Raw genomic sequence first — 26,652 nt, forward strand, 5'->3', positions numbered from 1 at the left:
TCTACACTCTTTTTACTCTTATCAGCCCTCAGTGATTCCTAAAGCATTTGTGAAGGATTTTATACTTAAGACAACTCTGTCTATAACAGAACAGCAGGACTTAAGTTGAAAAAACTTCTAATATTACGTGAAATTGACCGTGAGCATGTACAAGTGAAGTAAATAGATGCTTATTTTGCTCTGGAGTCTATGTATCTAGAGACAGGAAGCTGCTGACTGTCTTTCCATGATGGCTCACTTGGTGTTTCTGTCCCTCCATTCCTAGTCACTAAGGCCGCAGAAGGCAGCCTTTTGTCTTAAAGCAGAAGTAGAAGGGTATTAGTGCCAGCATACATTACCTTTTAGTAGCATCAACACAAAGGTAGCCCAGGATGACCTTAGACCAGATCCGACTGCTTCCTCTTCCTGAGTGCTAGGATTGTAAGGGTTTGCCACACACATGGTTTATGTGGTGCCGAGACAGAGGCTTTGTGTCTGCTAGATAAGCACTCTACCAACTGTGTCCTTAGCCACAAAGAATCTCATTCTAATGTGATGCATTCATGCAAACTTTGACGTTCTTTTGTTGTGGATATGTAGTTTACAGTTTAGTACTGTGATCAACCTGTAGAATGCAGAGCCTGATTTATTTAGTTCAAGTTTGGTCACTTTTCAGTTGAGTGATCTTAAAAATGTTAACCTAGCCTTCCTGTGCTTAAATCCCCTCAAGTGTAAAAGGGGATAATAGGACATGGAGTTGTTGTGGGGACTAATTGATTTGCTCTGTGTATAGAATCTGGAAGAAAGGAGCAGTGTTAACATTATTTTAAAGTCTTCTGTTGCTGTTAGATGAAGACAGAGTTTATATTTAATTGTCAGTAAATTTTGTTTACATAAGAAATTAGATGATATGGGGGAGGATTGGGCATATGTATTACCCCTCACCTTTAACCTCTCAAGTTAGATGAAGAAAAGCCAGTCTCATAGTGATCCATCATCAGAACAACTCAACGTTTATTTTTGCTTTTGAGACAGGTTCTCACCATTATCCCATGATGCTCTGGAATTCTCTGTCCTGCTTCAGTCTCTCATGTTCTGGGACTGTATATATGTTCTACCACACCCGGCTTTTATAATCATTAAAAAATGTATGAACAACTTTATTGCATCTTTTTACAGTTTTGCTGAAATCAGAAAACTGGAACATTCAAAATGTTTCTCTAACTAAAGATATCTATCACTTCAATTTCTGGGAAGTTGGCTGTCAAATGGCTCTTAGTTGCTATTCCTCTTTACTTAGAGACCCCAGATTAATGTTAATGTTCTCTGAAAGTTCTGGAGAATAAAAATATATTGAATGAATTTTGCTGCTATATTTTGGACAATGGAGTTTCCTATGGCAAAACTTATATAAACAAGATCCACCAACTTTAAAAGTAAAATTGTTGAAGATGATAAGACCTTATGGTTGAAGATACTATATGCCTCACCATCATATGACATAGAGAAATCTATCTTGAACTGTTCTGGAAGCTTCCTCTCTGATGCTAGCTTTTATATTACCTAAAGGTGCTATGCAGACTGCTGGGGAGAATTGTCACCAACACTCTTACTCAGCTGTGTACCTTGTATGTAGCCATATTAATAGTCCAGGCTATTATATAGTTATTATACATTTTGTGTATATATAGTGCATTAGTGGCAAATCAGTTATTGAGATAACCAATCACATTCTGATTGGATTTGAGGCCTAAGTTTTAGGATGAATTCATGTCTGCTGCTATAAACTCAGTTTATAAAGTCTGTATGTGGGGAGGCCATAGGTCATTAATGGGGAAGGTACAGCTATTGTTCTGCCAAATGGGTATGGTGTGCCTGTCAAATTGCCTTAAAAATAACCATGTGTGCCCATAGGATAGTGTTACTGTCAGATTTGGACAGGGAAGCTTCATCTTGTAGTGGTAGGTGGCGACTGCAGAGATTTGTAACTGGTCAAAGTACAAAGAATAAATGACTATTGAAGGCAGGCCATAAATGGGACATTCATACTGTCCCCTCTAAGACCCAGAGAACATCGTGGAATATGGTGCCAAAAGAATATAAGAGCTGAAGGAGGGGCAAGGGTGTGGTATGGAATGCTGACTTCTGGGCATGGCATAGCTGTGTACTCTTGAACTCACAAGAGCTGTGATTACCCACAAAAGACCTTCATAATATTGGGCCTGTCAACACCCTGTTATAGAAGGGGAGGGTGAGTTCATAGGGACTATTCCCTCCCTGAAGATTCATACAGATTCCATATTTGATGAGGAAGCAAGAGACATTTTCTTTAGTGGTATTGTATTAGTTACTTTTGATTGTTGTGATAAAATGCCATGACTAAAATCAACTTATGAAAGAATTGATGTGGGCTTATGTTTGCATAGTGTTAGGGTCCATAATAGTGGGAGAGGCATGGTATCAGGCTGTTAGAACAAGAAGCTGAGAGATCCCATCTCCAATCACACACAAGCAGAGAGCATGAGCTGGAAGACAAATGAAGCTATAAACCCTCAAAGTCTGCAACAGGGGATGGGTGGTCTCCCTCAAGTTCCCACATCCTAAAAGTTCTGTAACTTTCCCAAATAACACCACTGTCCTGGGACCAAATGTTTAAATACATGAGCCTATGTGGTACATTTCTCATTCAAACCACCAGGTGTAGACATGGGTAAAGTTCCCACACTCCTGTAAACAACTATAATAAAAATTATTGGGTTGCACAGGTTAAAAAATAATGATCTAAAAGTAGACACAGAAGTTGTGAAGAGGAAGGTCATCAGTAAAAGGGGGAAGGAAGCAAGAGAAGGTAAGGGATACATTACATGTATGAGAGTATAATAAGGATACCAATTATTGTGTATAATTAATATATGTAAATAAAAACTAAGTCTTTTTGTGAATTTTTAGTTTATATTCATTGTATAAAGCAACAGGTATTACTGTGACATTCATCTATTCCTATCACGGACTCATGCACTTTGCTCATTTTTCAACATCCTTTCCATCTCTTGACTTCTTCTTGCCTCCATGCATGTCCTTTCCTTTTCCCCAATATTCCCCCTTCTGCTACCATGACTTACCATTTTTTGAAAAATCTAAATTCTGATTGTGAGAGAAAACATATAATATTTATCTTTCAGAATCTGCCTTATATTGTGTAACACAATGAAATTTAGTTTCATCCATTTTGCTGTGGATGATATAATTTTCATAAACTCTTTTGCATATGTGTACCACATAAATTCTGACAGGTGCAAAGCCACTACAAAGGTCAAAATGACTTCAACTTGCTCCTTCATGTTTCTTTGCAGTCAGTCTCTTCTCTACATGCCTGGAAGACTGGCTTTTTGTGGCAATGGTTTTATTTCTGGTGATATTGCTAAAATACATAGGGATGAGATTGCTGGCTGTTTTTGCCTTTTTAAGAAACCATAAAGTGTTTTTTAAAGCAGCAGCACCACCCAGAGTCTATGAGAGCTGCTGTCTACCTCTTGTCATCACTAATGTATTCTCATGTTATTTTCTTAGACATGCAGTGGTACCTCACTGTGGTTTAATTCGTACTTACCTAACTGTGATGGTGAGTTATCTTTCCATTGTTTGTCATTGTCTTCTGCTCATTAGCTCCAGTTGCCAGTTTTTGCTGAAAGATTTATTAAAATACTCTTGCTCGTTTTAAAAATTAAGTTGATTGGCTTCTTACTATTGAACTTTGGGTTATTTTATTGTGTGAGTGTTTGGTTTGGTATATGCCTGTGTGTGCACACAGGCACACTAAAAAAATCAGCAGATGATGTTGGTGACCTATTTATCATTGTCCACCTTATTGTTTTGAGACAGAATCTCTCACTGAAACTGGAACTCATTGTTTAATCTAGGTTGGCTGGTTAGTGGGCTCTCAAGATCCACCTGTTTTTGCTTCCCAATGCTGGAGCTATGGGCATACATGGCCACGTCCAACTTTTATGCAGCTTTTTGGGATTTAGACCCAGATCCCCATGGTTGTGCAGCAACCTCGCTTACCTTCTGAGTAATATCCTGCTGTGGAACAATCATTTTCTACACTCTGAATATCTCTCATTGGTTAATACAAAGCTAACAGGCCAGTAGCTGGGGAGGAAGTTAGGTGGGAAAGCCAAACTGAGAATGATGGGAAGAAGGAAAGCAGAGTCAGGAGAGATGCCACCCAGCCTCCCAGGAAGCAAGGCATGCTAGAGGACAGGTAAAGCCATGAGCCATGTGGCAATACATAGACTAATAGAAATGGATTAATTCAAATGTAAGAGTTAGCTAGTAACAAGCCTGAGTTATTGACTTAGCATTTGTAATTAATATAAGCCTCTGAGTGATTATTTGGGACCAGACAGTTGGGATGGAAAACATCCATTTACTATATCCCCATCCCTCTTCATGTATTTTCAATTTATTACTCTGTAATATGCTTTTAATGTTATTATATCTTTTCTTTCCTGACAGAGTCCTAATTGCAGCCCAGACTGACCTGAATTCACTGTGTAGCCAAGGCTGGCCTGGAATTCACAGCAGTCTTCCTGCCTCACCACACAGCCACTAGTATTATGCTGGCTATATATTGCCCTGCTTTACATGCATTTTTTAATCTTAGGGATGCAGATTGAGTTGATTTAATTTAGGCTCTTTTCTGAAGGGAAACAGAGGAGCAGTGAATGTGTGTGTGTGTGTGTGTATGTGTGTGTGTGTGTGTGTGTGTGTGTGTGTGTGTGTGTGAGAGAGAGAGAGAGAGAGAGAGAGAGAGAGAGAGAGAGAGAGAGAGAGAGAGAGAGAGAGAGAGAAGGGAGCTGGGTGGAGGGGAGGGAGGAGAGGCTGCTGTAGAGATATACGAGAGAATAAAGAAAAATTAAAAAATATAAAAAGGATGTTCTGTATGGTTTGTAAAATCTATATTTGTATGTCTTTAACTAATTTGGGGGAAGTTTTTTTCTATGGTCCCACCAAAAATCTGGTCTATACCAGTGACTTGAGAGTCAATGCTCTGCCTATAGTTCATGGATTTGTTCTTTTTATGGCATCTCACAGTGTGCTTTAAAACAAAGTTTGTTTTCTTTGATTGAGTGACCCAATTCCTCTACTTTACCTCTAAGTCCTGATATTCTGTCTTTATCTACTCTAGTGGTAAGGCCCCTGGGTTTTCTAACTGGGTTGTTGCATTTTTACCTTCCCTTATATTTCCCACTTTGCAAATCAAGGGATCTTGTCAAAACAATTAGTCAAATTAGATCTTTCTAACAGAAAAAAATTGAATTCAGTCCTAAATTAAAAAAAAAAAACTGTGTCATTGTAGGATACTGTGACAAGTGTCTCAAATTTAAATGCTGATTCTAAAAGAGATAAGGTTCAGGCATTTGTTTTGTGTCTTTCAGAGAAAAAAGAATCCATGTCTTCTTTCACTCTCTCACTGATGTTCCTGAGTCTTTGGAGTATTATAGAAAGCTATGTTCTGGTTGTTAGAAATATCTGCACTCCAACCACATAAAAATATTCCAACACAGGCCCAAAACCTCTTTTTCTAAACTCTTAAATATGTGTATAACTAGGAAAAATATGACTTTCCCTGGATATCAATATTTTGAACTGATTGATTGATACTAAAATTTTTCCTATTCTGGGCCAATGCCTTATAGTAAGATTAGAGATGCTGAGAGCTAGCTGTGGATACGGAGTTGAGAAAGCAGAATGGAGGATAAATCAAGCACTGAGTGTGTCAGACAGGGCAGATTTGCAAGACAGAATATGGAAAACACAGAAAGAGAAACTGGTTATCTATTCATGTGTGCAAATTCTTGGGCAATTCCATGAATTCCTGTGGGTACCCATGGCATAGTCTGAAGACTTTTCTTAATGTAAGTCCTAATCAAATGGTCTCAGTGAGAGGTATTTGATATCCCACTATCTCTCTATGGGTCCCTCAGTGGAGTATCAATTCCAAGGAAGATAAGTTTTTTTTTTTTGTTGTTGTTGTTAGAAGAAAATGAGTGTCTCCTACATATAAACCTAGAATATGGTGGTAGTATGTTTGAGGAGTTAAATAAGGTTAAGACCCTGAATTTCTTCTCATTGGCATTGATGAGAGGATTTTAATGCATGTTATCTCTCTCTCTCTCTCTCTCTCTCTCTCTCTCTCTCTCTCTCTCTCTCTCTCTCTCTCTCTCCTCCTCCTCCTCCTCCTCCTCTCTCCCTCTCCCTCCCTCCCCCTTTCTCTCTCCACATATACACACACATATATATCTCATATAGGGTGATGGCTTTATTAATGAGTACATGAAGTACTTTTATTATTATTTTAAATTTGCAATCATTGTCACATCACTTTTAAGAGCCTTTGATTAATGCTTCTCCAGCATGGTTTACTTGGGGGGGGGGGAACCACCTCAGTTGGTATCAGTGGGAGACCCAATTATTAGTGTATTTAATTAAGAATTTCTTTCAGTCACTTTTCAAAGAATAATTTAAGATCTCAGAAACTCCACCTTATTTATATCCCTAGGATTGTACAGTGAGGACATCTTGACAATATCCACAAAGACTCCACTAACCAGATATTACAAAAAATTGTTTTCATTTATTCATGCCTTTAAAATAAAATATTCATTTAATATGAAACAGAGGCAATAATATACATGATTTAATCAGCTTTTCACACTCATTTCAAAATAGAGATCTGTCATTTTAGAAAGCTTAGCTATTTTTTTCCTTCTAGAATATTAGGGGAAAAATTAAACTCACAAGGTACCACATCTTATAAGAAAGCAAAGTTCTATGTCACATTTCTTAATCAACAGGGAGGAAAAACCTGCTGTTGCAGCTGCTGCCATTCAGGCCCTTGACTTTGGGTGTGTTGAAAACTTGATAGAAATTCACAGGGTGTCTTTAGTGCACCTGTCTGTTTTCTGCTTGATGAGGAAAGTGTAGAAGGCACTTAACAGCTAGACTTCATTTTGCATCCTTGGAGGTACTTTCTTGACAGTCCCAAGAAGAAAATCCATTCTCCTCTCCTCTCCCAATGCCTTAAGACATTCCTAGTACAACTTACTGTATTTGTCATTGATATAAAATGCTCTCTCTCTCTCTCTCTCTCTCTCTCTCTCTCTCTCTCTCTCTCTCTCTCTCTCTCTCCCTCTCTCCCTCTCTCCCTCCCCCCCTCTCTCTCTCGTGTGTGTGTGTGTGTGTGTGTGTGTGTGTGTGTGTGTGTGCATGAGGGGGTCAATGTCAGGCATCTTCCTTTATAGATAGCTAGCTCTTCACTTTTAAGTTTTGAGACATGGTCAGCCACTGAATCCAGAGCTCACTGATTGGCTAGATTTGATGTGGTCCCCTTGGCTTCTCCTTTCTAGCATAGGGATTGTAGGTACATATTGTCATACCTGACATTTTTACTTAAATGTTGATAGTTAAGATCAGGCCCCATGCTTTCATAACAAATGCTTTACAGACATGTGATCTCTCCAGTCAAAATGTTTCAAGTCTACCCCATCCTTCCACAGGCATTGCTGAGTTCCTATAATCCTTTCAGGCACCAGCACATTCTGAATCAGGTCATTAAAATGCAATATATATTTTTTGGAACTAAAACATTATAAATTAAAGGAATCCATAATTAAAAGGAATAAGTGCATAAATTAAGGGGAATATTCAAAGTTGCCATGAGACCAACCATTAAAGGCTAGTTTAAAAATGTGTATCTTGAAGAAAAGTCAATCAAGTTAGAACTCAATGGAGAGAGATTTGTCCTGACCACTGGCAGGCTGGGACACAGGAAATCTTCTAGTTACATGGAAAAGTCTAGCACTTGACCTGGCAGCTGTAAAACCTTGCTGGCTTTTACCAAATCTTATTTGGCTTCTATCATTATACCTATCTGCAGCATCTTCAAGGTGCTTTTCCTACTTTGCAGCCTGGGGACTTATCATCTTCTTCAAATATCACCCCCTGACATGAACCTTCCTGTAGCTACTTCCTGCCACACATCAGATTGACCATATTAAGTGCTTTGACCATATTTTTATATGTGCTTTTCTTTATGTTTGTATCTTTCATTGTATTAGCTCATAGACTGATAGCATTTTTTCTTTGTAATTTCTGACACCTCCCTGCTTATGATGGCTGCTATAGCACTTGTATTGGCCAATTTGATGCTGCTTCACATGGGTAATCCTTTAATAAACTTCTCTAGAATTCAAAAAAAAAACTAGTTGCCAAGTACAAACCGTTCTAAATGAGCTATTTTCCTTGAAAGATAAAGTGGCCATTGGTGGACCCTAGAAGAATGTGAATAAATGTGAAATATCCTTGATGAGTTTAATCCAATTCTAATTTGTTAGTGAATTCATTAGTAACATTTTCTCTCACTTCTGCTTCTGGAATGTCATTGAAAGAAGCTACTTTTCTAACATACAAAGACAGATATTTGCCAAAGTATAGTGGAAACATTACAAACAAATAGGTTTCAAAGTCTCAAGCTGATGATTAAAATGTCAGAGGAATACATTCATTTACATCCATCTTTTTATAATCATAAATACTGAACAAAATCAACATTTTACAGTAATAAACTGTTATATTTTAACATGTGAAAGTGCTTGTCTCTGAATTCAGCTTACTGTGACAAGATTTCCAGTCTGACATATCCAGTTAGGTCTATAGATATTTTCTGATAATATATTAAGTAATGATGATTGATCATCTGTCTCGCTCTCATCTATCTATATCTATTATCTCTCTGTCTCTCTATTTCTATATCTATCTATCTATCTATCTATCTATCTATTTATCATCTATCTATCTATCTATCTATCTATCATCTATCCATCTATCTATCATCTGTCTATCATCTATCTATTATCTGGCTAGGTGGCATCTATTTATACATTCTTTGCACATTCATTTGCCCTTCCAAGAATAAATTTGACATCTATGTTTATAACTTACTTTTGCCAAAAACATCAGGAAAAATTATGTCTGTACTGAACATAAAATATCACAGACCTAAAAAAGTCATTCCCTAAACAATACAGTAAAACAACTATTTACATAGCATTTACATCATGTTAAATATTTTAAGTAACTTAATATTGATCTAAAGTATATGAGAAATAATTGCAAACATTTTAACATTTTATGAAAGAAGCTTAAGCTTCTGTGAATTTGGTATCAAAAGATATCCTGTGACCAGTCTCCTGTGGATACTGAGAAATGACTCATGTACACATACATACACAGACACATACACACACACACACACACACACACACACACACACACACATGAATGTTTGTCATATTAAAAAATGGATCACTAGTCACTTTATACCAAAAAAAATAACAAATTTCAATTTGAATTTACATTTTAACATTTTTTTTCTGCTGATCATCCCACCAAAGGAAATAATTATAGTTGTAGTTTATTGAATGCTTTCAGTAAGCTTTCTATTTTGTCCCTTTACTTCTCATCTGGTTGAAATCCTTTGTTTGTCTCATGAAATGATGACCTGGGCTCCATTTCATTGTCTGTTTTCTCTTGAAACTCAGTATTATTTTTTCCATGACATTTCTTGTATGCGACATAAACTGCAAAAAACAATGTATGAGAGGTCAAGTAAGTTTCAGAATGACACCTTGAAAAATTACTTTGGCCAGTGATTGCTTTATATAGTTCAGAAAGCACTTTGCATTTTCTACAGACTGGAGGTGTTATGGGAAGCCAAATCATTATTTTAGTTTTAGCATCAGCATATAGCAGTAATGACTGTACTCCTGAAGTCTGGGTGGAGAGCTTCAGAGGATGTTTGCTCAGCGTAAGTGTATGACCTTCTCATGGCTTCAAGCTGTATATGCTACTTAACAGCAAGGAAAAATAATTTATTTTGTGTCTACCCCACCCTAGTTAATGTGTAGTCTTCAACTAAATATACTGTATGCCTGGGTGCAATGTCCAAGGCCTTGGTCTGATCATCCCTTATGGAAAGTCTTGGGTCAGAATAACATGCTTAGATTTTTGTCTTCACTCATTCTTTCTTGTTGTTGATCAGATTTCCTTTCTTCTGTGGTACAAGTATCTATCAGCACTTTCCCCCCTTTCTTTGTGTGTGTTTGTGAATGAAGTGTGTGCATTTGTGTGTGTGTGTATGTATGTTGCTCATGTGCACACAGGTACATGCATGTATTCAGTTGCATATTCACATTTGTGTGTAAGTGTGGAGGGCAGGGGTCAACCTTGGGTGTTGCTCCTCAAGAGTCATCTATCTATCTTCGCTTGTTGAGACAGGGAATTTCCACTGGCTTGAAACTCACTGGTTAGACTAGGTTGGCTGACCAGAAAGCTCAAGCTATCTACATATTTGTGTTTCCTCAGAGCCAGACCCCCAATGGATCCATGTCACATTTTTTGTAATATGCAACTCTTATACTGGAAAGGAGACTCTGCCTGAAAAATAACACTGAGACAGTGTGATGGGCACCTGCAGGCACATGGATGCATATTGGAGCTGGGGATAAAAATAATGCCAAGATAAGTGACACTATCTCTGGGATCTCATAACTTCATCTTCACAGTATTTTTGTCTTGTACCTCCACTTACCATTTTTTATTAAAAGGAAGTTTATTTCTTTGTTTTAAATAGGACTTTAAAATGCAGTTTAAGCACCATCAGACTTTGGATAGTCAATGATAGGGAAAAGTTGGTGAAGGAGAGTTGGTATGGACCAAATGAGGGAGGATGAAATTATGCTGTGACAGAGTAAAACTAAGAAGCAGGTTATCTATCTCTGGTACATCTTTGCTTACACTTCTTCAGTTATATGAATATTTAAAATTGACATGTACAAACTTACACACACATCTGACTTATGATTTTTCATTATAAATAAGGTTTGTCACCTACCTGATAAATACCCTATTTAAAAAGTATATCAAGACAAGGCTTTGGAGTGAAAAACTGCTAAAAAACCTGTGTTCCTTAGAAACATTTAGAGAGGTGCACAATTAAATTTTCCTCACAGGCTAATATGCCTCTCTCACTACTGAGGAAAAGAATGTCATCAGAGAGGATCCATCTCTTCTGCTTTTCTCTTAAAAATGCCTCACTAAGGCCTATAATAAAATTATATTCTTTGTATCAGCATATATGAAGTCATGATAAGTGACTTCTGTGGATGCATTTTCTTCAAATTTATTTGTACAATGAACTGCCAGAAATGGAGAGTCTTTAAAAAGTCTGTTTTAGCAATTCCAGGATTTATCCAAAAGGAACATCATAGTAGAATTTGATTAGCATTATTTCTTACTTCCTAATAATATCGCTGCAAAGATGATCTGGAAAATGCTATAGATGAGTGGGAAGGTGAACACAAGGTTGAGTTCCTCAGGGCTGAAGGAGAGCTGTACAATGGTGGAACACAGCTGAGTGTTCTGCATCCCAGTTTCCAAGGCAACTGTTCGGCACCTGGGAGGAAGGTCAAAGATGTATATGATTTACCTGTTATTAGGCTTATTAGGATATAACAGAAAGGGAAGGTATAATGAAAGCATGTACACAGACTGCAATTATTTTCTTTCTTCCCCCTTTCCCTCCCTCCTTCCCTCCCTCCCTCCCCCTTCCTCCCTACTTCCTCCCTCCCTCTCTCCCTTTCTCCTTCTCTCTCCCTCCCTTTCTTCCTCTCTCCCTCCCTCCCTTTCTCCCTCCCTTCTTTCCTTTCCTGTCTCTCTCTACCTTATTTCCTTTTACTCCATTCCCTCTCCCTCCCTTCTTCCCATCTTTCTTTATCTCTCCTTCCTTCCTTCCTTCCTTCCTCCTTCCTTTCTTTCTCTTCTTCTGAGATAGGTCTCACTATGCAGTCCAAGTTAGATTGTCTTCTAACTTGCAGCAATCCTTTTGCTTCACCTTCTCCATTGCTGAGATTACAAACATGTACCTAGATTTTATCTCTGCTCTTAACATCCATATTTGGTGTATATTTTTAACATAATTGTACATTGGACAAGTACATTAATATATGAAACAACCTATTCTATAAATATATTTATTTATTTTATGCTTTATTTTATCTTTAATGGTGTATATGCTTGTGGGTATGTACATGTGAGTGCAGTGCACATAGTGACCAGAGGCATCGGGTGCCCCTGAGGCTACAGTTACAGGTGGTTCTGAGCCACTACAATGGATGCTACGATGCAAACTCAGGTCCTCTAGAAAAGAAGTACATGCTTTTAAATACTGAAACTTTTCTCTAGTCCTAATATATTTATAATGTGAGAGGTAGGTTCATTTATAATAACATTCCATAAATTGCAAAGGAAGCCCATTTCACCCATTTTCAAATTATGCACTTAGTGAAAGTATACAGGAGAGATCAGGGCTCAGAAAATATTGAAGCTATGGTATTTCTCATAGGCATTTGTTTTAAATTAATTTTGTTCTGATTAAGTCTTGATTAAAAGTCTTCAAGATAAAAAATTAATGCTTCTAATCTTCAATAAAGAAAATCAAGGTAAAGTAAGCCTGTAGCCCAAAGTCTCTGCCTGGCCAAGCATAGAAGTGCTCACACTGTTCAAGCTTGCTCACCTCTTTCTCAGGTGCACATTGATACCTGTTTCTATACCTGTTTTTATGCCTGTCTGTTGATTTATGTGCACCATTTGGAAAAAAATGTTTTTAGATAAATGACAAGCATACTTTAGTGTCCATCACCTTTGGGTGATGAGTCCTTTTGGTGCCAGTTGGAGGAACCTATATATATCACATGACTACATTGACTATTTCCCTGAAACTTACTCTGCTTATTAAATCAGAGTACACAGCAAAGGAAAAACTTTACTTCACAGGTTGGGGATAAATGGAGAAGAATGTCAGGGAGTTGAACATAAAAGCAGCCAGTACTTCTTAGAGATTTGTATAATTTATGAACAAATGATGCTATTTAAATGATGTAATTGGTGATTGAAGGTGAAGGATTTTGAACTTGGCATCAATGTTTTCAGTTTCTATGATTTGAGTATGCCTCTCACTCAAATTCAATTGTTGCCATCCTATAGCTGATGCTCAGTATCTAAGAATGTGACCTTATGGTGGAAACAGGGTTATTGTAGATATAATTAGTTAAGATGAGGTCATTAGGGTGGCCTGTAATTTAATGTGACTTGCATACCTATAAGAAAGGGAGGTAATTTGAGCTCAGAATCATGCACAGAAAGAGTAAAATGTGGTGGGACACAGAAGATAGACATTAAGAACCAAAGTGAGAGTCCTCCAATAAATCCTTAACCGCAGACCGCAGAAGAAGCCAGCTCTGTGCTTCCTTAACTATGATTTCTGACCTGTGAAACTGTAAGAATGTGCCAGTTTTTGCCAAAATGACTCACTTTGGGGTTGTTTTTCTTATTTTTAATTAAAAATTATTTTATACGAGTGGATGTTTTGTCATCATATATGGTTATGCACCACATGTGTGCCTGGTGCTTGCAGAGGCCAGAAAATGGTACTGGATACCCTGGACCTGGAGGTGCAGATGGCTGTAAACAGCCATGTGGGTGCTGGGAAGCGTTTTATGATTTTAACTGCAGACTCATCTCTTTATGCCATATGGTAATTTTGTAATAGTGCCCCAGAAAACTAGTGCAGTAGCTGTTAGAAGTTAAACTGCTTAATCCCATTGATCTAGACCTCATACCTGTACCAGGGTTGTCCAGCTATTCTAGCCAGGAAAAATCCCAGGCAGTAGCCAGCTATAGGAAATATCGTTCCTACAATCCATAGTTTAGGTTCAATGATCCAGGCACTTTGGTACAGTATTCCTCCAACCACAGCAATGAGAACAATGAGAATTGCACCCGCGATGGATCCAATCTGGAAGAAAAGGCATAAGTGAACATACTTGTGTCAAAGTGAGTCCAGAGACATTTGTCAGGGGTGAAGGTTGGGTAGACTGTTCCTTTGGGAAAGTGAATATGAGTTTTCTATGTCCCTTCAGCTTTGTGGGAAGGAAAGAACTTCTCCTGTGTTCTAGAGACCAAGGAAACATCAGGACAATGTTTTCATGCTTAAATGCACAAGGAAGATTTCTGAGCTTGAAAAACATAAAATCTTGCCCAAGTTACATTTTATGTTTGTTGTAATCATAAGAAATGGATACAAGGGTTCATAAAAGTCAAATAAAAATAAACATAAGCCATGGTCATAATTTTTTCCTTTTCAGAAAGGTTCAATTTTACTACATATATGTCCATGTGTACATATGTGCACATGAGTTTTGGTGCCCACGGAGTCCAGAAGAGGTCCTTGGATCCCCTGGCGCTGGGGTTACAGGTAGTTTTGAACAGCCTACTGTGGGGGTGCTCTGCAAGAGCAGTTCACACTCTCAATGGCTGAGCCATCTCCCCAGATCTATTTTCTTCTTCTCTGATTACATTTTAAAACATTTGGAGATGACCGTTTTGCTTTTTTCCCTATAAAACAAGAAATGCCAACTACCTTATTCCCCCACATCCCACAGGATAGTGTCTACCAGTTTTGGGACACTGAGTTCTAGTTATGAGAAAGATATGCTAGGTATGAACAATATGTTCTAGATATGAGAAAGATACACTGTACCTTCTCAGAAAGATGCCTAGATATATTTTATACCATAAGCTCAGCCTATATAACAGCGAGGTCATTTGAAAACAGAGTAAAACAAATAGGTGACACTTGAATTGGTACCCTAAAGGATGGATGGAAATTTGTCCCTCAGATGGGATCAGAAAAGACATTCTCTAAGGGGGGACTTTAGGACTTATAATGGCAAGTCTCCCAGAAGGTAGATGTAATGAGAATAGCACCATTTAGGAGTTGGAAAGACCATCTCATTCCAGTTCAGACTGCAGGGCACTGAGTTGGGCAGTCTGTCCCATGATTGGGATACTTACTTTAAGTATGATCTTTGCTTTTTGGGGCCATTTGTGATTCACATACATTCCAATGGAAACAGGAATAACAAGAGCAACCAGAGAAGTGCCTAACAATGATGAAAACAACATTAACACAAAGAAAAGAAAATGTAAGTAGCCTATAAATGGCTTAGCAGTGTTCTGTCTGTCTTCTTGAATACTGAAAACAGAATGTAGAATTATGTGCACACAGATACACACACACACACACACAAATTCACACATCCACATATGTATTTTATCCACCCCCCTCTCCATTCCAGTTAATAACAGGTAGAAAAATAATGATGATATAAATAACTTATCTCAATCCAGGGATGACGATTTTAGGGTTTCTTATATTACCAACCTACTTTCTATTTGGCAACATTTTTGCTTCTTTAGTCTATTAGGTCATTATATTTTTAGAAAAAATACCTCCCCATAGTTTGTGTGTGTGTGTGTGTGTGTGTGTGTGTGTGTGTGTGTGTGTTTGTAGTGTAGGTAGGTATATTCTACACTGGCCTGTTACTTCATGGTGGTAAAAATAAACATTTATAAATTTTAAAGTGGAAAAAATATTAAAAAATTTCTTAATGTCCATAGGAATTTTGAAGGCTAACAAACCCTACTTAAAATTCATTTCATTTATTCAAATTTATGACAGATATGAGAGAATAAGATGAAAAACCATGCCCTAAATTTTCTGTGAGATAATATATCTGGCAACTTCTCATGTAATTATAATTCTTTGCAGCACTATGTTCACCCAACCAGATAAAAGAGTCATACTTCAACTTCACCATGGGAAATTTACTGCCATTCCTGTGACATATGATTTGTGTCTCTATATTATTTAACACTTGTTTGTCCAATAGTCCCTTTGTTTAACACAGCACTGCAGACTTCCAACTTCTCATGGACTGTTTCTTTGTCAAAACTCCTTTAAAGTAGTATAAGAAAGTGAAACCAAATGGTGAAATTTTGAGAGTAGATGCCTGCCTGGTGTTGGATAGATTGACTTAGATCTGGCCAACAAACTGTAGACTGAAAGCCTACACACACACAGACACACACACACACACACACACACACACACACACACACACACACATTTAAAATGAATCTAATACAAATTCTTCAATATATCAAAAATTATTGTTCCTCCCAAATTACTCAGCAGAATTAAAATAAAAACTAAGAAAGATAGGAGAACAGAAAGAAAAAAGAAGGAAAGGAAGGACAATAAGACAAGAACTACTCAAACTCAGGAGAAAAGTGTAGAGGAAGAGCTATGGAAAAACATGTTAGATTTATTGGTCAGGTCTTCGAGAAAGTCCCTTGGTTATTCCTGTATCTACCATTTTAAAGATATTTCCTTCTTGGATCTCTAGGCCACACCATAAATTTTATTAAGTTTCAAGGCTTTGAGTTAAAATTATCCAGATACAACTGGTTGGCTCCTTTGGCCTAGAGTCCTCCCATCCTGGGGGAGCCTAAGGTGGCAGGACTACATGAATAGGGCTTTGGAATACCCATGACAGAAGCAACTACTCTCTGGGCCAGATAAAGCCAATGAAGGTTTGCAGTGACTTCAAGGACCATTCTGGTTCTTCTTCACACCCACCAGTGTGGCTGGCCCCTGCCCATAGTGGGAAGGTGCTGTAATGCTTACTCTCCAGTGGCTGGAGAACTGGCTCTCTCCTCTCTAGACTTCTCCATTTACTGATAGATTGTTCATGCTATCTGTGTAAAATGCCTGTTTGTAAGATCCAAAAAGATGTTTACATATATCAAAACCATCATGTGTTATTTATTTAAGACTACACAATGGTACTAGGATGAAAGAAAGGGGAGGAGAAGAGGAAGAAAGAAAGGATGATACTGTGGACTGAGCTGTAGCTTCCGTAGGTTTCCCTATTAAAAAAATAAGTGGGATAATGCCTGCCTTATGGTGCTGTGGTGATATGCACAATGGTGTTGACATCAGGTGCTCACTTATGTTGGTATAGCTCCCTGACACAGTCCTCACAGTATTGTGGTGATATGCACAATGATGTTGACATCAGGTGCTCACTTAATGTTGGTATAGCTGCCTGATACAGTCCTCATGGTGCTGTGGTGATATGCACATGATGTTGACATCAGGTGCTCACTTATGTTGGTATAGCTCCCTGACACAGTCCAGCTTTAGTGACTCAAGCTGCATAAGGGCCTCTTTTCAGCCACATGTCAGTGTCTTCAGGGTTCAGCAGCATTTTTAGAGTGGGAGAAGCACACTGGAAACATGGAAGGTGTCACAAGCACAGTGCCTGCAGAGTAGGCTGGAGAGCCTGCCAGTAGATATTCCCAGCTCCCCAGTAATCTTGAGCAAATTAAATAATTATGCCAAGCCTTAACAACCTCATTTATAAGTGATGACAACATCTCATGAGGCTGTCAGCTCATTTTTTCACTCATTAAAAGACTAGAAAACAATCAAGAAAAAGGTCAGTTTGGAGAACTGCCTAAACAGACATAGTGAACAAATAATTTTTGTGTTCAAAACTCCTTTACTTCTTTCTCTCTTTCTTTCTCTCTCCCTCTCTCTCTCTCTCTCTCTCTCTCTCTCTTTCTTTCTTTCTTTTTTCTTTTTTTCTTTTCTTTTTTTTTTTTTTTTTTTTTTGGTTTTTCGAGACAGGGTTTCTCTGTGTAGCTTTGCGCCTTTCCTGGAGCTCACTTGGTAGCCCAGGCTGGCCTCGAACTCACAGAGATCCGCCTGGCTCTGCCTCCCGAGTGCTGGGACTAAAGGCATGCGCCACCACCGCCCGGCTCTTTCTTTCTTTCTTAATCATCTGGTTTTCTATTCCTTTTTTCTTTTGACATCTTATGAGGTCATTCCCCATGGACATGCTATTCTCTTTCTCATCCTTTCAAAATTTATTTGTCTTGCTGGGAACCATGACAACACCTTTAATCATAGAATTTGGGAGGCAGAAGCAAGAAGATCTCTGTGAGTTTGAGACCAACCTAGCCTACATATCAAGTTCCAGGACAGGCAGAGTAACATTGTGATGCCTTGTTACAAAACAAAACCCAACTCAAGATGTGTTTGATTTAAATTATATGGTATAAGTCATCTACATAGAAATACAGATTTGTCAATATTCTTGTGGGACACTTTCCAGAAGGGACTGAATATCAAAAGAAAAATATTTTAAGACAAATTACTTGCTTTAGCACTGAATAATGTCCAATCAAAATTGTTTAGTCAGCCAGTGGTTTCTCTGAGACACCTACAATATTGTTCAGTGTTCAAACACATGGCATTGTTTAACTCTAGGGAAGGTTTTCACTGAGTTTAAGATGTAGGCAGAAGCATACACACTTGGACTTGGATGTTGCTCTAAACCCTGTTGGAGGGAGATTCTACTGATGTTTGGGAGTTACTCAGGGGCCAATAGGATGATCTTGTATATTCAAAATTCCCCATTGAAATCAGGGGTAACTCACAATTAAAATATGAGCAAGAGCAGAATTGCAATGCAGTTGTCTATCTCACAGTCAGTCCTAACTCAGTTGTCTGTATGTTGAATCACATTAACTTATGGAAATAATCTTTCTTTGAAATGGAAGTGACTTTTAGTCTAGTTTTCCACCCCCACAGGAATTCCTTTCTTAAATATCTTAGGGAGTTTCTATTTGACTTTGGATATGTGCTTCTGTTAATAGTAAACCCAAAACCTTTCTGAGGGAGATTAGGGAAGAATTCTTTGCCAAGTCAGCTTAATAAGAGACTGTCAAAGACATCACAAGAAAACACACAGAAACCTGGCTCATAGGAACTCACAGAGTCTAAACCAACAACCAGGGAGCCTGCATTGGACTGACCCAAACCCTCTCTATATATGTGACAATTGTGTAGCTTGCTCTACTTGTGGGACTCTTAACAATGGGAACATTGTTCCTCCTTTGCACATGCTGGTAGTTCTCTCAGTCTGTCCCTGACCCCATTTTCATGTTATATCAACTGCTTTATCATCTACCACTTTTTTTTTTTACAGAGAAATATCATCTATTTAATTAAGCATACTTCTTTCTTTTTTTATTAAGAATTTTTTCCCATTCATTTTACACACCAAAGAGCCCTCTCTTTCCTCCTCCAGTCCCCCACCCCCTCCCCCCAATTTACCCCCCACTCTCCCCTACAAGAAGGGAAGGCCTCCCATGGAGAGGCACATCCAGTAGAGGCAAGCCCAAGCCCTTCTCCCTGCCTCAAGACTGCATGAGCTGTCCCATCATAGGTAGTGGGTTCCAAAAAGCCCCCTCATACACCAGGGATGGATTCTGATTCTATTGCCAGGAGGGTCCCCAAGCAGATCAAGCTACACAATTGTCTCACCATGCAAAGGACCTAGTCCAGTCCCATGCAGATTCCACAGCCATTGATCCAACTTTCATGAGTTCCCACTAGTTTGGTTTGGCCGTCTCTGCAAGTTTCCCCATCATGATCCTGATGTACTTGTTCATAGAATCCTTCCTCTCTTTCTCCTGCTGGACTTCTGGAATTCTGCCTGGCATTTGGCTGTGAATCTCTGCCTCTCTACCATTTTTTTCTCCCACAAACAGAAAAGAAGCATCTTCAAGATAGGGAGGCATTTAGGAGTTGAAATGAATAGAGGCAGAATAGTTACTAGTAAATTTGACTTCCAGGACAAGAAAATATAGAGAGTACCATTAAATTGACTTTTATATCAAGATATGGTTTACAGTTAAGGATAAAGAACAATACATCTCATCCAGGAGTACCCATTCTGCTACCCATGACTACCTACTACCTTGAAATTATGTTATTATCTATCTATCTATCTATTTATTTATAGTTATTTGTGTGTGTGTTTCTTCAATTTGAATATGTAGTGCAAAGACCCATTACCATAAACCTGCCACTGGAAAAATGATGGCTTCCATTTGCCAGCAGCCTAATTCTCTTTAGAGGAGACTGTTAACTTGAGGCTACATTCCTAAAGTTGTGTCTTTTCCATGTTACTTTGAACTGAGGCAAATTCAGTTTTTCTTCATGGAGTTAAGTTTTAGAATTTGCTCTTTCAAAACTTTTACAAACTCCAGGGTAAATTCATAATGAAATTATATGTGGGAAAAAAATCTGTCCCTAGGTCAAAGGGAAAATGATGTGTGTGAGCTTGGAGCCTGGCCTGAGATCCTAGCAGGGACTAAGCAGAGGTCTTGAGGGTAATATAAAGCATCCTGCAGAGAAACTACTTACCAATGCTATCATAAGGAATCACAATCGTCCCTGAGTCGACCCACGTTTTGGTGTAGATGAAGAGGCAAAGGGGCATCATTCCAAGGGCAAGCAGTGTGGAGCAAGTGGTCATGCTGACACTGGAATGAAACAAACAGCTCTAGGTGACGACCTGTGTTTTCTAGGGGAGGTGCTCTTTCATTTTCGATTTCTGTGAGACTCAATCAGTACATCATTCTGTATGGTGATAGAAATACATATTGACCATGTTTGTAAAGTACCTGGCCTTGTGCAGGGTCACCTATACTTGGTGTCTTCTCACATAGTCTGCACCACCCTTCCCTCAGTAACTGTTCTCACAGCTCATAAAGAATTGCCAAAGATGCTTAAAAATAATTATTGAAGAAAGTATCAAGTGTCTGGGCTAGTGACCTCTTATATATGACATTTTCCTCCATGCATAACCTATCATACCAGGCTGTCTTAGAATAGAAATTACTTTGACATAGTAGCTATGACAATGGAATAAGCCAAACAGTATGATGCTAACTAGTCTATGATAATGGTAATTGGAGTGGTGACATTTCCCTGTGGTAAAGGTGTTGGGAGGGTCACAGGACCCCACCCAGAATCTCAGTTGGAAACCTATTCCCTTTTGCCCCATCCTCACATCCCTCATATTGGGAGCTGCAACAGCATACAGGAAAGGAAAGGTAGAATACAGGGGTAGACTCTGACCATGATGGGGTGGACTTTGTAGCAATGAATTTGTTTTGGGTTTATTGACACTTCTAGGCGTAAACTCTTCTCTGTGCTTTCTAAGCAAGTTCAATAAACTTGTTGGTTCAACAAGTGGAACTTAGGTGAAATCTTTACTTTGGTTTCTTATCAGGGTGAATAGATGTTTGTTCACACCTTCCCTGGGAAAGTTAATGTAACATCACTGTCTGAGTCAGCAATCAGAATAGCAAACACTTTGTTTACTGTGGGTGCCTGACCGAGTAGGAAGATTTAGGTTTTTGATATGGAAGAATTTCTTAAAGGATGCTATTTTCAGCACTATGACAGAATGGACGAGAGGCTTTTGAGTAATGGGTCTTCCTGGTACTCTTCAAAATGTCCTGGACACAGGGTTACATTCTTTGCTTGTAAAACAGAGGGACTTAATAACTGAGCTCTGAGGGCACACACTGCATTGGAAGAATGTGATGTCCCTCAGTATGTGGGTTTGGGTAATACATTGGACGTTTCTTTGTCACTGGTACCTCACAGGCTACAAATAATTAAACAGTGGAGTTTGGTTTCTGGAACAATACTAAGAGGAAAGTCAGTTATATTTACAGTACACCCCCCACCCCCACCCCCGGCCAACAAGTGGTAAGGAAAGCAGATAAAGAGAAATGATTTTCAATTTTATGAATATATATTTTATCAATAAATGATTTTATTTCAATGCATCTGATAATAAATTTGCATAATTTGAGCAAAATAATGGGCAGTAACAAAGTCATTCAGGCCTTAACTTCTTTAGTAATTTTTTTTTAAGTGAATGAACTTAAAATGGGTTTAAATGATTTTGACTAAAACGTTTGTGTTAATAGAGCTAAAATATTGTGACAGTAAACCAATACAAAAGATGCATTTAAAAGACTTTCTGAAGGCAGGAAGAAATGAAAGCCCAAGTATCATATGTTTAACTCACATATAGAGCCACCCCTGTCCACATGTCTGTCTGTCTGTCTATCAGTGTCTCTGTATCTGACTCTTTCCCACTCCAAATATATATGGCCATCTGTGCCCCTTTCCCTTTTGTCTGCCAATATCTGTGATTTCCAGAAGGAAATATTCACAAGATTGGACCCATTAACTTTCTATCATGGCTGGGGTATGTGTGCTCACAAAACTGTGTACTTCCCCAAGGATTTATGCAGCCAATGGTTGCTTGAGGATGAGAGACATTTTCTTTAGTAGGGCAGCTAACTATGAGTTGTCCATGTTCCTGTAAGAGTAACCAATTAAACTCATTGATTCATTAAGCTAGATTTTTCATGGAATCATTTCTTTACTTCTGTTGTTGGTGTCCTATCTATGGTAGGTAGCTGTTTATTCACATCTCCTCAGAAAAATGTTACACAATGATATGAAATGACCTGAAGACTAAGTAGACGGGGGCAGAGAAAAAGTGTGGGGAGGACATTGGGAACAATGACTCTTAGTGAGGCACAAAGATAATGTATGAACTGAGATATCATAATGAAATGTATTGTTTTACATTCTAACTAAAATAAATTAAAAAGAGTTTCTCATAGGTTTAATTGTGGTCATAGATGAACTTAATGTAGACAAATAAAGGTAGCATCCTGCAGTCCCCCTCTCAAAAATACCCTAAAAAAAAAAAATGAACAAAGAAACAAAAACATTCATTTGCTAGCAATGCTTCATCCATTTTGTAACTAACATACTGGAATTTTCAAATCTACTCCCCTTCCTTCTTTCACTGTTCTGACATTGTTTATCTTAACCTGCTCCACAATAAAAGCCCTTTGTTGCTGGGCTGGGCATCTAGCATGTCCTCATAATGAGGAGGGAATTCAGGGGAACAGGATTCCTTATCAGCGCATGGTGAAGAGGAAGAGGCCAAGAATGATTTTTCTTTTAAACTACAGAACAGGTATTAGAAGGAAGTCAGGATTTTTCTGTTGTTATACTTTGTAAAAATATATATAGCCTTGTTAAAGTTTGAATGAAAGTTATTATCCAACTTAAGAAATTGTATTGTGGTTTTGATTTGACTTGAGTAATTTTTTAGTGAAACATCATAGGAGAGAAAATATGGAAGTTGGAAAATGAAGGGTTTAGATGTAGTGAGAATCTTGACAATAAGATGTTGAGGAATAAGTGAAAAGGGGCTAGACTTTGATGTTATCTGAGCTAATAACAAGAACAAGACAAAAATACTGTTGAATACTGTTGAAATATTTCACAGAGAACTTTCATAAACAGTAGGGAGAATAATAACTTCAAAAAACAAAAAATGTATTTTATGTGAAAAAATTTTAAGTTCTATGAAAGGCATAGATGTCAAAAATATAAATACTTCTGAGAGGTCACATTGGAATGATAAAAAACTAATGTATTAGTAAATTAAAAATATCATTTGGCTTTAATTCTTCTCATGTAAGTCTATTACTGCTAGGGAAAGCATTTATATGGGGGAAAAGAAATTCATAACCAAAGATTTGGTATGTATTGAGGAATTGAGTGGAATAGGATAAAGAAATAGAAAAGACTTCAATCACATCAAAAGTGAAACTCCACCTTTGAAATATCAACAGACGTATGTCTGATTCTGTAGACTGGGCAGGTGATAGGTATGATGTGATCAAAGGTCAAGAGCTAAGAGGAGTCCAGTAGATAGTGTCTGTCTGGATCCCAAATCTGATACTGACACTCACTAACTTGATGACTTTGGCAAAGGTTATAAACCTTAATTTTTCTCATTTGTCAATGCAGAAGACCCTAGGATTCTTTGGAGAGTTAAAATACACTAATGATCTTTAAGAATTTAGCCTTATATTTGGTACCTCAAAGCATCTAATAAATACTAGCTAGTAAAATAAAAATCAATATTTCATGGAAGCAACAAAGTTTGCTTACTGTGAGTGAAGCTAAAAGAAAGAGTCAAATGGGATTGGATTGATTCTCCCACAGGTTCTTCCACAGAGAAGAGATGAGTGTACATGTGTTTGAAAGAGGAGGCACTGCTTTGACCAGCCAGAGGGTTATGGATCTTGAAAATATCAATGACTGTGCATACATGCATGTATATGGGTGCTCACAAAGGCCAAAGGAGGCCATCCTATCCCCTGGAGTTGGAGTTGCAGTTTTAATCCACCTGATAGGGGTTCTGGGAGTGAAACTTAGGTCATCCTCAAGAGCAGCAAGTTCTCTTAGTCCCTCAGACATCTCTCCAACCCCTAATGTCATCTTGCATTGTAGCATGACCACCTCTTTATGACAAAGGTCAATTATAGCACACATTATTTTTCACTGTGATAGAACTTTGGTAATGTCTTCTGTACTATCCTACTGAAATAATTTGTCCTCAGCATAAGGGATGTAAGGGTATTGATATGGTATCACATACTACTAATCTTAGGGTCAGCAATAACATATGATATTATGTTCAGGTACAGGTTGTACTGTTACAAGGCTGTATTGTTTAAAACTTACAAATATCAAGAAGCCATTTAGTATATGTCAAATCCTAAGGGTCACTCCCCACAGTCTGATTCTTATGAGTTCCTGGAAATCTCACCCAGTGTGTGTGTGTGTGTGTGTGTGTGTGTGTGTGTGCAGGTCAATGGATTAGAAGCCCCAAAAGTCCTGATTACTATATTGTGGTTCACAGATTAACTAAATGCCAATAACACTTATCATCTGTGTTATTTCACAGGGCTTTTCTGTAAGGAAACTAACATCTGTTGCTAGGCAGCAATCCTATGTCCCTATGCAAAAATGCGTAATGTATATTCTTTGTTTCCTAGGGCACCAGGAAAATAGCACCAATTGGGAGTTGATGGTTAGTTCCCTGCTGCTCACCAGGCACCCAGGGACTAACAAAGCTGATGGCAGGTTGTCCAGTACTTAATAAGCACATGGTTTTTGAACAGCTCAATGCTTAGCTGAAATGCATGTCTTCCACAGGAGATGAGGAAAGTGACACTTAACTATCTTTCAGAATTAAAAACTTCTGCTTTAGTCCCATTAATGCTGCTTCTTCCTCTCTCCTACCCAGTGCTAGTTCAAACTGGCACAAATTGGATTTGACAAATATTACAGTTAGATTACTCTGTGAAAAACAGAGAAGTTATTTTCTCTTTATTTTATGGAGAAGTAAGGATAATTAAAAAATACTACTGAAGAATTTTTTCCTTTTAGTGTCAGCAGAGATAAAGTGAGTTTATGAATTCTTCGTTGGATTTTAGCCAAGAGGTATTATGTCTAAAGAACAGGCAGTTTGGTGGAGCTGATGTCAACCACAGAGTTTGAGCTTGTATTTGCACTCAGACCCCCTTGTCATCAAAAAGAAAGTTCTTCCTTATTCCATTCTAACAAGACTTTCTCAGTTATAGTTGTGGATGAGAAAGGATTATTTAATTAAAAAAAAAAAACTACTTTGAATCTATTCCCAGCGATAATACAACTTCTTGTTAACTGAGTTAGAATTCAAAGTGCAAGCATAGTAATTCAGACTAAGAAAGACAGATATCAAGGTTTCCTCTCAGATGCACATCTAGATTTAAATTTATATATTTGCACATAGTCATATACACACAGGACATGGTAAAGAGGAAACTATCAGGGAAGAGCAGGAAGTTGAAAGCAAGGAAAGAACAGAGAAGGTAACAGAATGTGTGTGACAGGAAAGCAGGCCAGGAGTGGTCCAGAAGGAGGGAGAGAGGGACTGGGATGGCAATGAGGCATGATTAAGAACAAAGCATAATGATATATGTGTATACAAATATCACACAGAAACCTACTACTTTGCATGCTAACTGAAACTATTAAAGATACAAAATTAAAATCTAAATTACTGTTTTGTTTCAGGATGATAGCTATAAAAATTCACAGGCACAAAAGGAAAGTCCCCGATTCTAACAGCGAAGCAGCTGTCCCAGAAGATGCACGCACTCTTCCAATTTAACTACCTAGTCAGATGTCTAGTCAGTGCAGCTGGTTAGAAGGACACTGAAAATTATAAAGGTTTCCAAGCGCCACCCCAGCATACTGCAGCAGTTGCAGATGCCTCCATCTTACCTGAGGTCCATGTCGCCATCTACCCAATAGGCCAGGATATTGGAAGCAGTTCCTCCAGGGCAGCAGCCCATAATTAGCACCACCACAGCTTGTATAGGGAGGATGCCAAAGGCTACAGACAGGATGAAGCCTGTGAGAGGCATGATTCCAAACTGACAGAGGAAGCCCACGAAGATGCCCCATGGCCGTTTTAAGTGTCCCAGGAACTTGTGAATTTCCACATTGCACCCCATAGAAAACATTACCAGGGCCAGCAGGATAGTGAGTACAGTGCTCATCACCAGACTGAGAACAGCATTGAAGTTGCTCTCGGGTGCTACGCAGGAATCACTTTTGCAGACAGTTGCATTGGGGGGACAGACCGAGGTATTATCCATCATGGCTGTGCTGTCCAAATGGCCAAGTCCACAGAAGCACCTGTATCCTGGTTCTGTATCTACTGCCAGCTGAGTATCACTTACTAAACACGTCAAACTTTTAAACCCTTTCTAAATATGTGGTACTTAGTGTCTCTTTCAATAGCCACGTTAGAAAAGCAATAAAAAACAATAAATGCTAGTATGTCAGTTTCGAGAGGCCTCATTACAACACAGCACAAATAATGAATCATAAAAGTCCAGAAAAACTACTGG

General features: G+C 38.3%; 1 protein-coding gene across 1 annotated transcript; it reads right to left on the reverse strand.

Annotated features, from left to right (window-relative positions):
- Nucleotides 1-9,425: 9,425 nt before the first annotated feature.
- Slc10a2 (solute carrier family 10 member 2) lies at nucleotides 9,426-26,449 on the reverse strand. Its single transcript, XM_028872322.2, has 6 exons — nucleotides 26,021-26,449; nucleotides 20,222-20,340; nucleotides 14,956-15,044; nucleotides 13,722-13,897; nucleotides 11,340-11,497; nucleotides 9,426-9,623 (listed from the first exon to the last, which is right to left on the reverse strand). The coding sequence occupies exons 1-6, from the start codon at nucleotides 26,398-26,400 to the stop codon at nucleotides 9,496-9,498; spliced, it is 1,050 nt and encodes a 349-aa protein (XP_028728155.1). The 5' UTR covers nucleotides 26,401-26,449; the 3' UTR covers nucleotides 9,426-9,495.
- Between the last annotated feature and the right edge of the window lie 203 nt (nucleotides 26,450-26,652).

The sequence above is a fragment of the Peromyscus leucopus genome, chromosome 16_21 (genome assembly GCF_004664715.2).
Source record: "Peromyscus leucopus breed LL Stock chromosome 16_21, UCI_PerLeu_2.1, whole genome shotgun sequence".
In the NCBI taxonomy this organism is placed as follows: Eukaryota; Metazoa; Chordata; class Mammalia; order Rodentia; family Cricetidae; genus Peromyscus; species Peromyscus leucopus.

Coding starts and splice junctions, on each gene's coding strand:
- Slc10a2 (XM_028872322.2), bottom strand. CDS start 26,400: ATGATGGATAATACCTCGGTCTGTCCCCCCAATGCAACTGTCTGCAAA. Junction 11,498..13,721: donor GCTGGACAACCCTGGTACAG/GTATGAGGTCTA, acceptor CCTTCCTCCCAG/GTGCCGAACAGTTGCCTTGG. Junction 9,624..11,339: donor TGCAGCGATATTATTAGGAA/GTAAGAAATAAT, acceptor TGTTTTTTGCAG/TTTATGTCGCATACAAGAAA.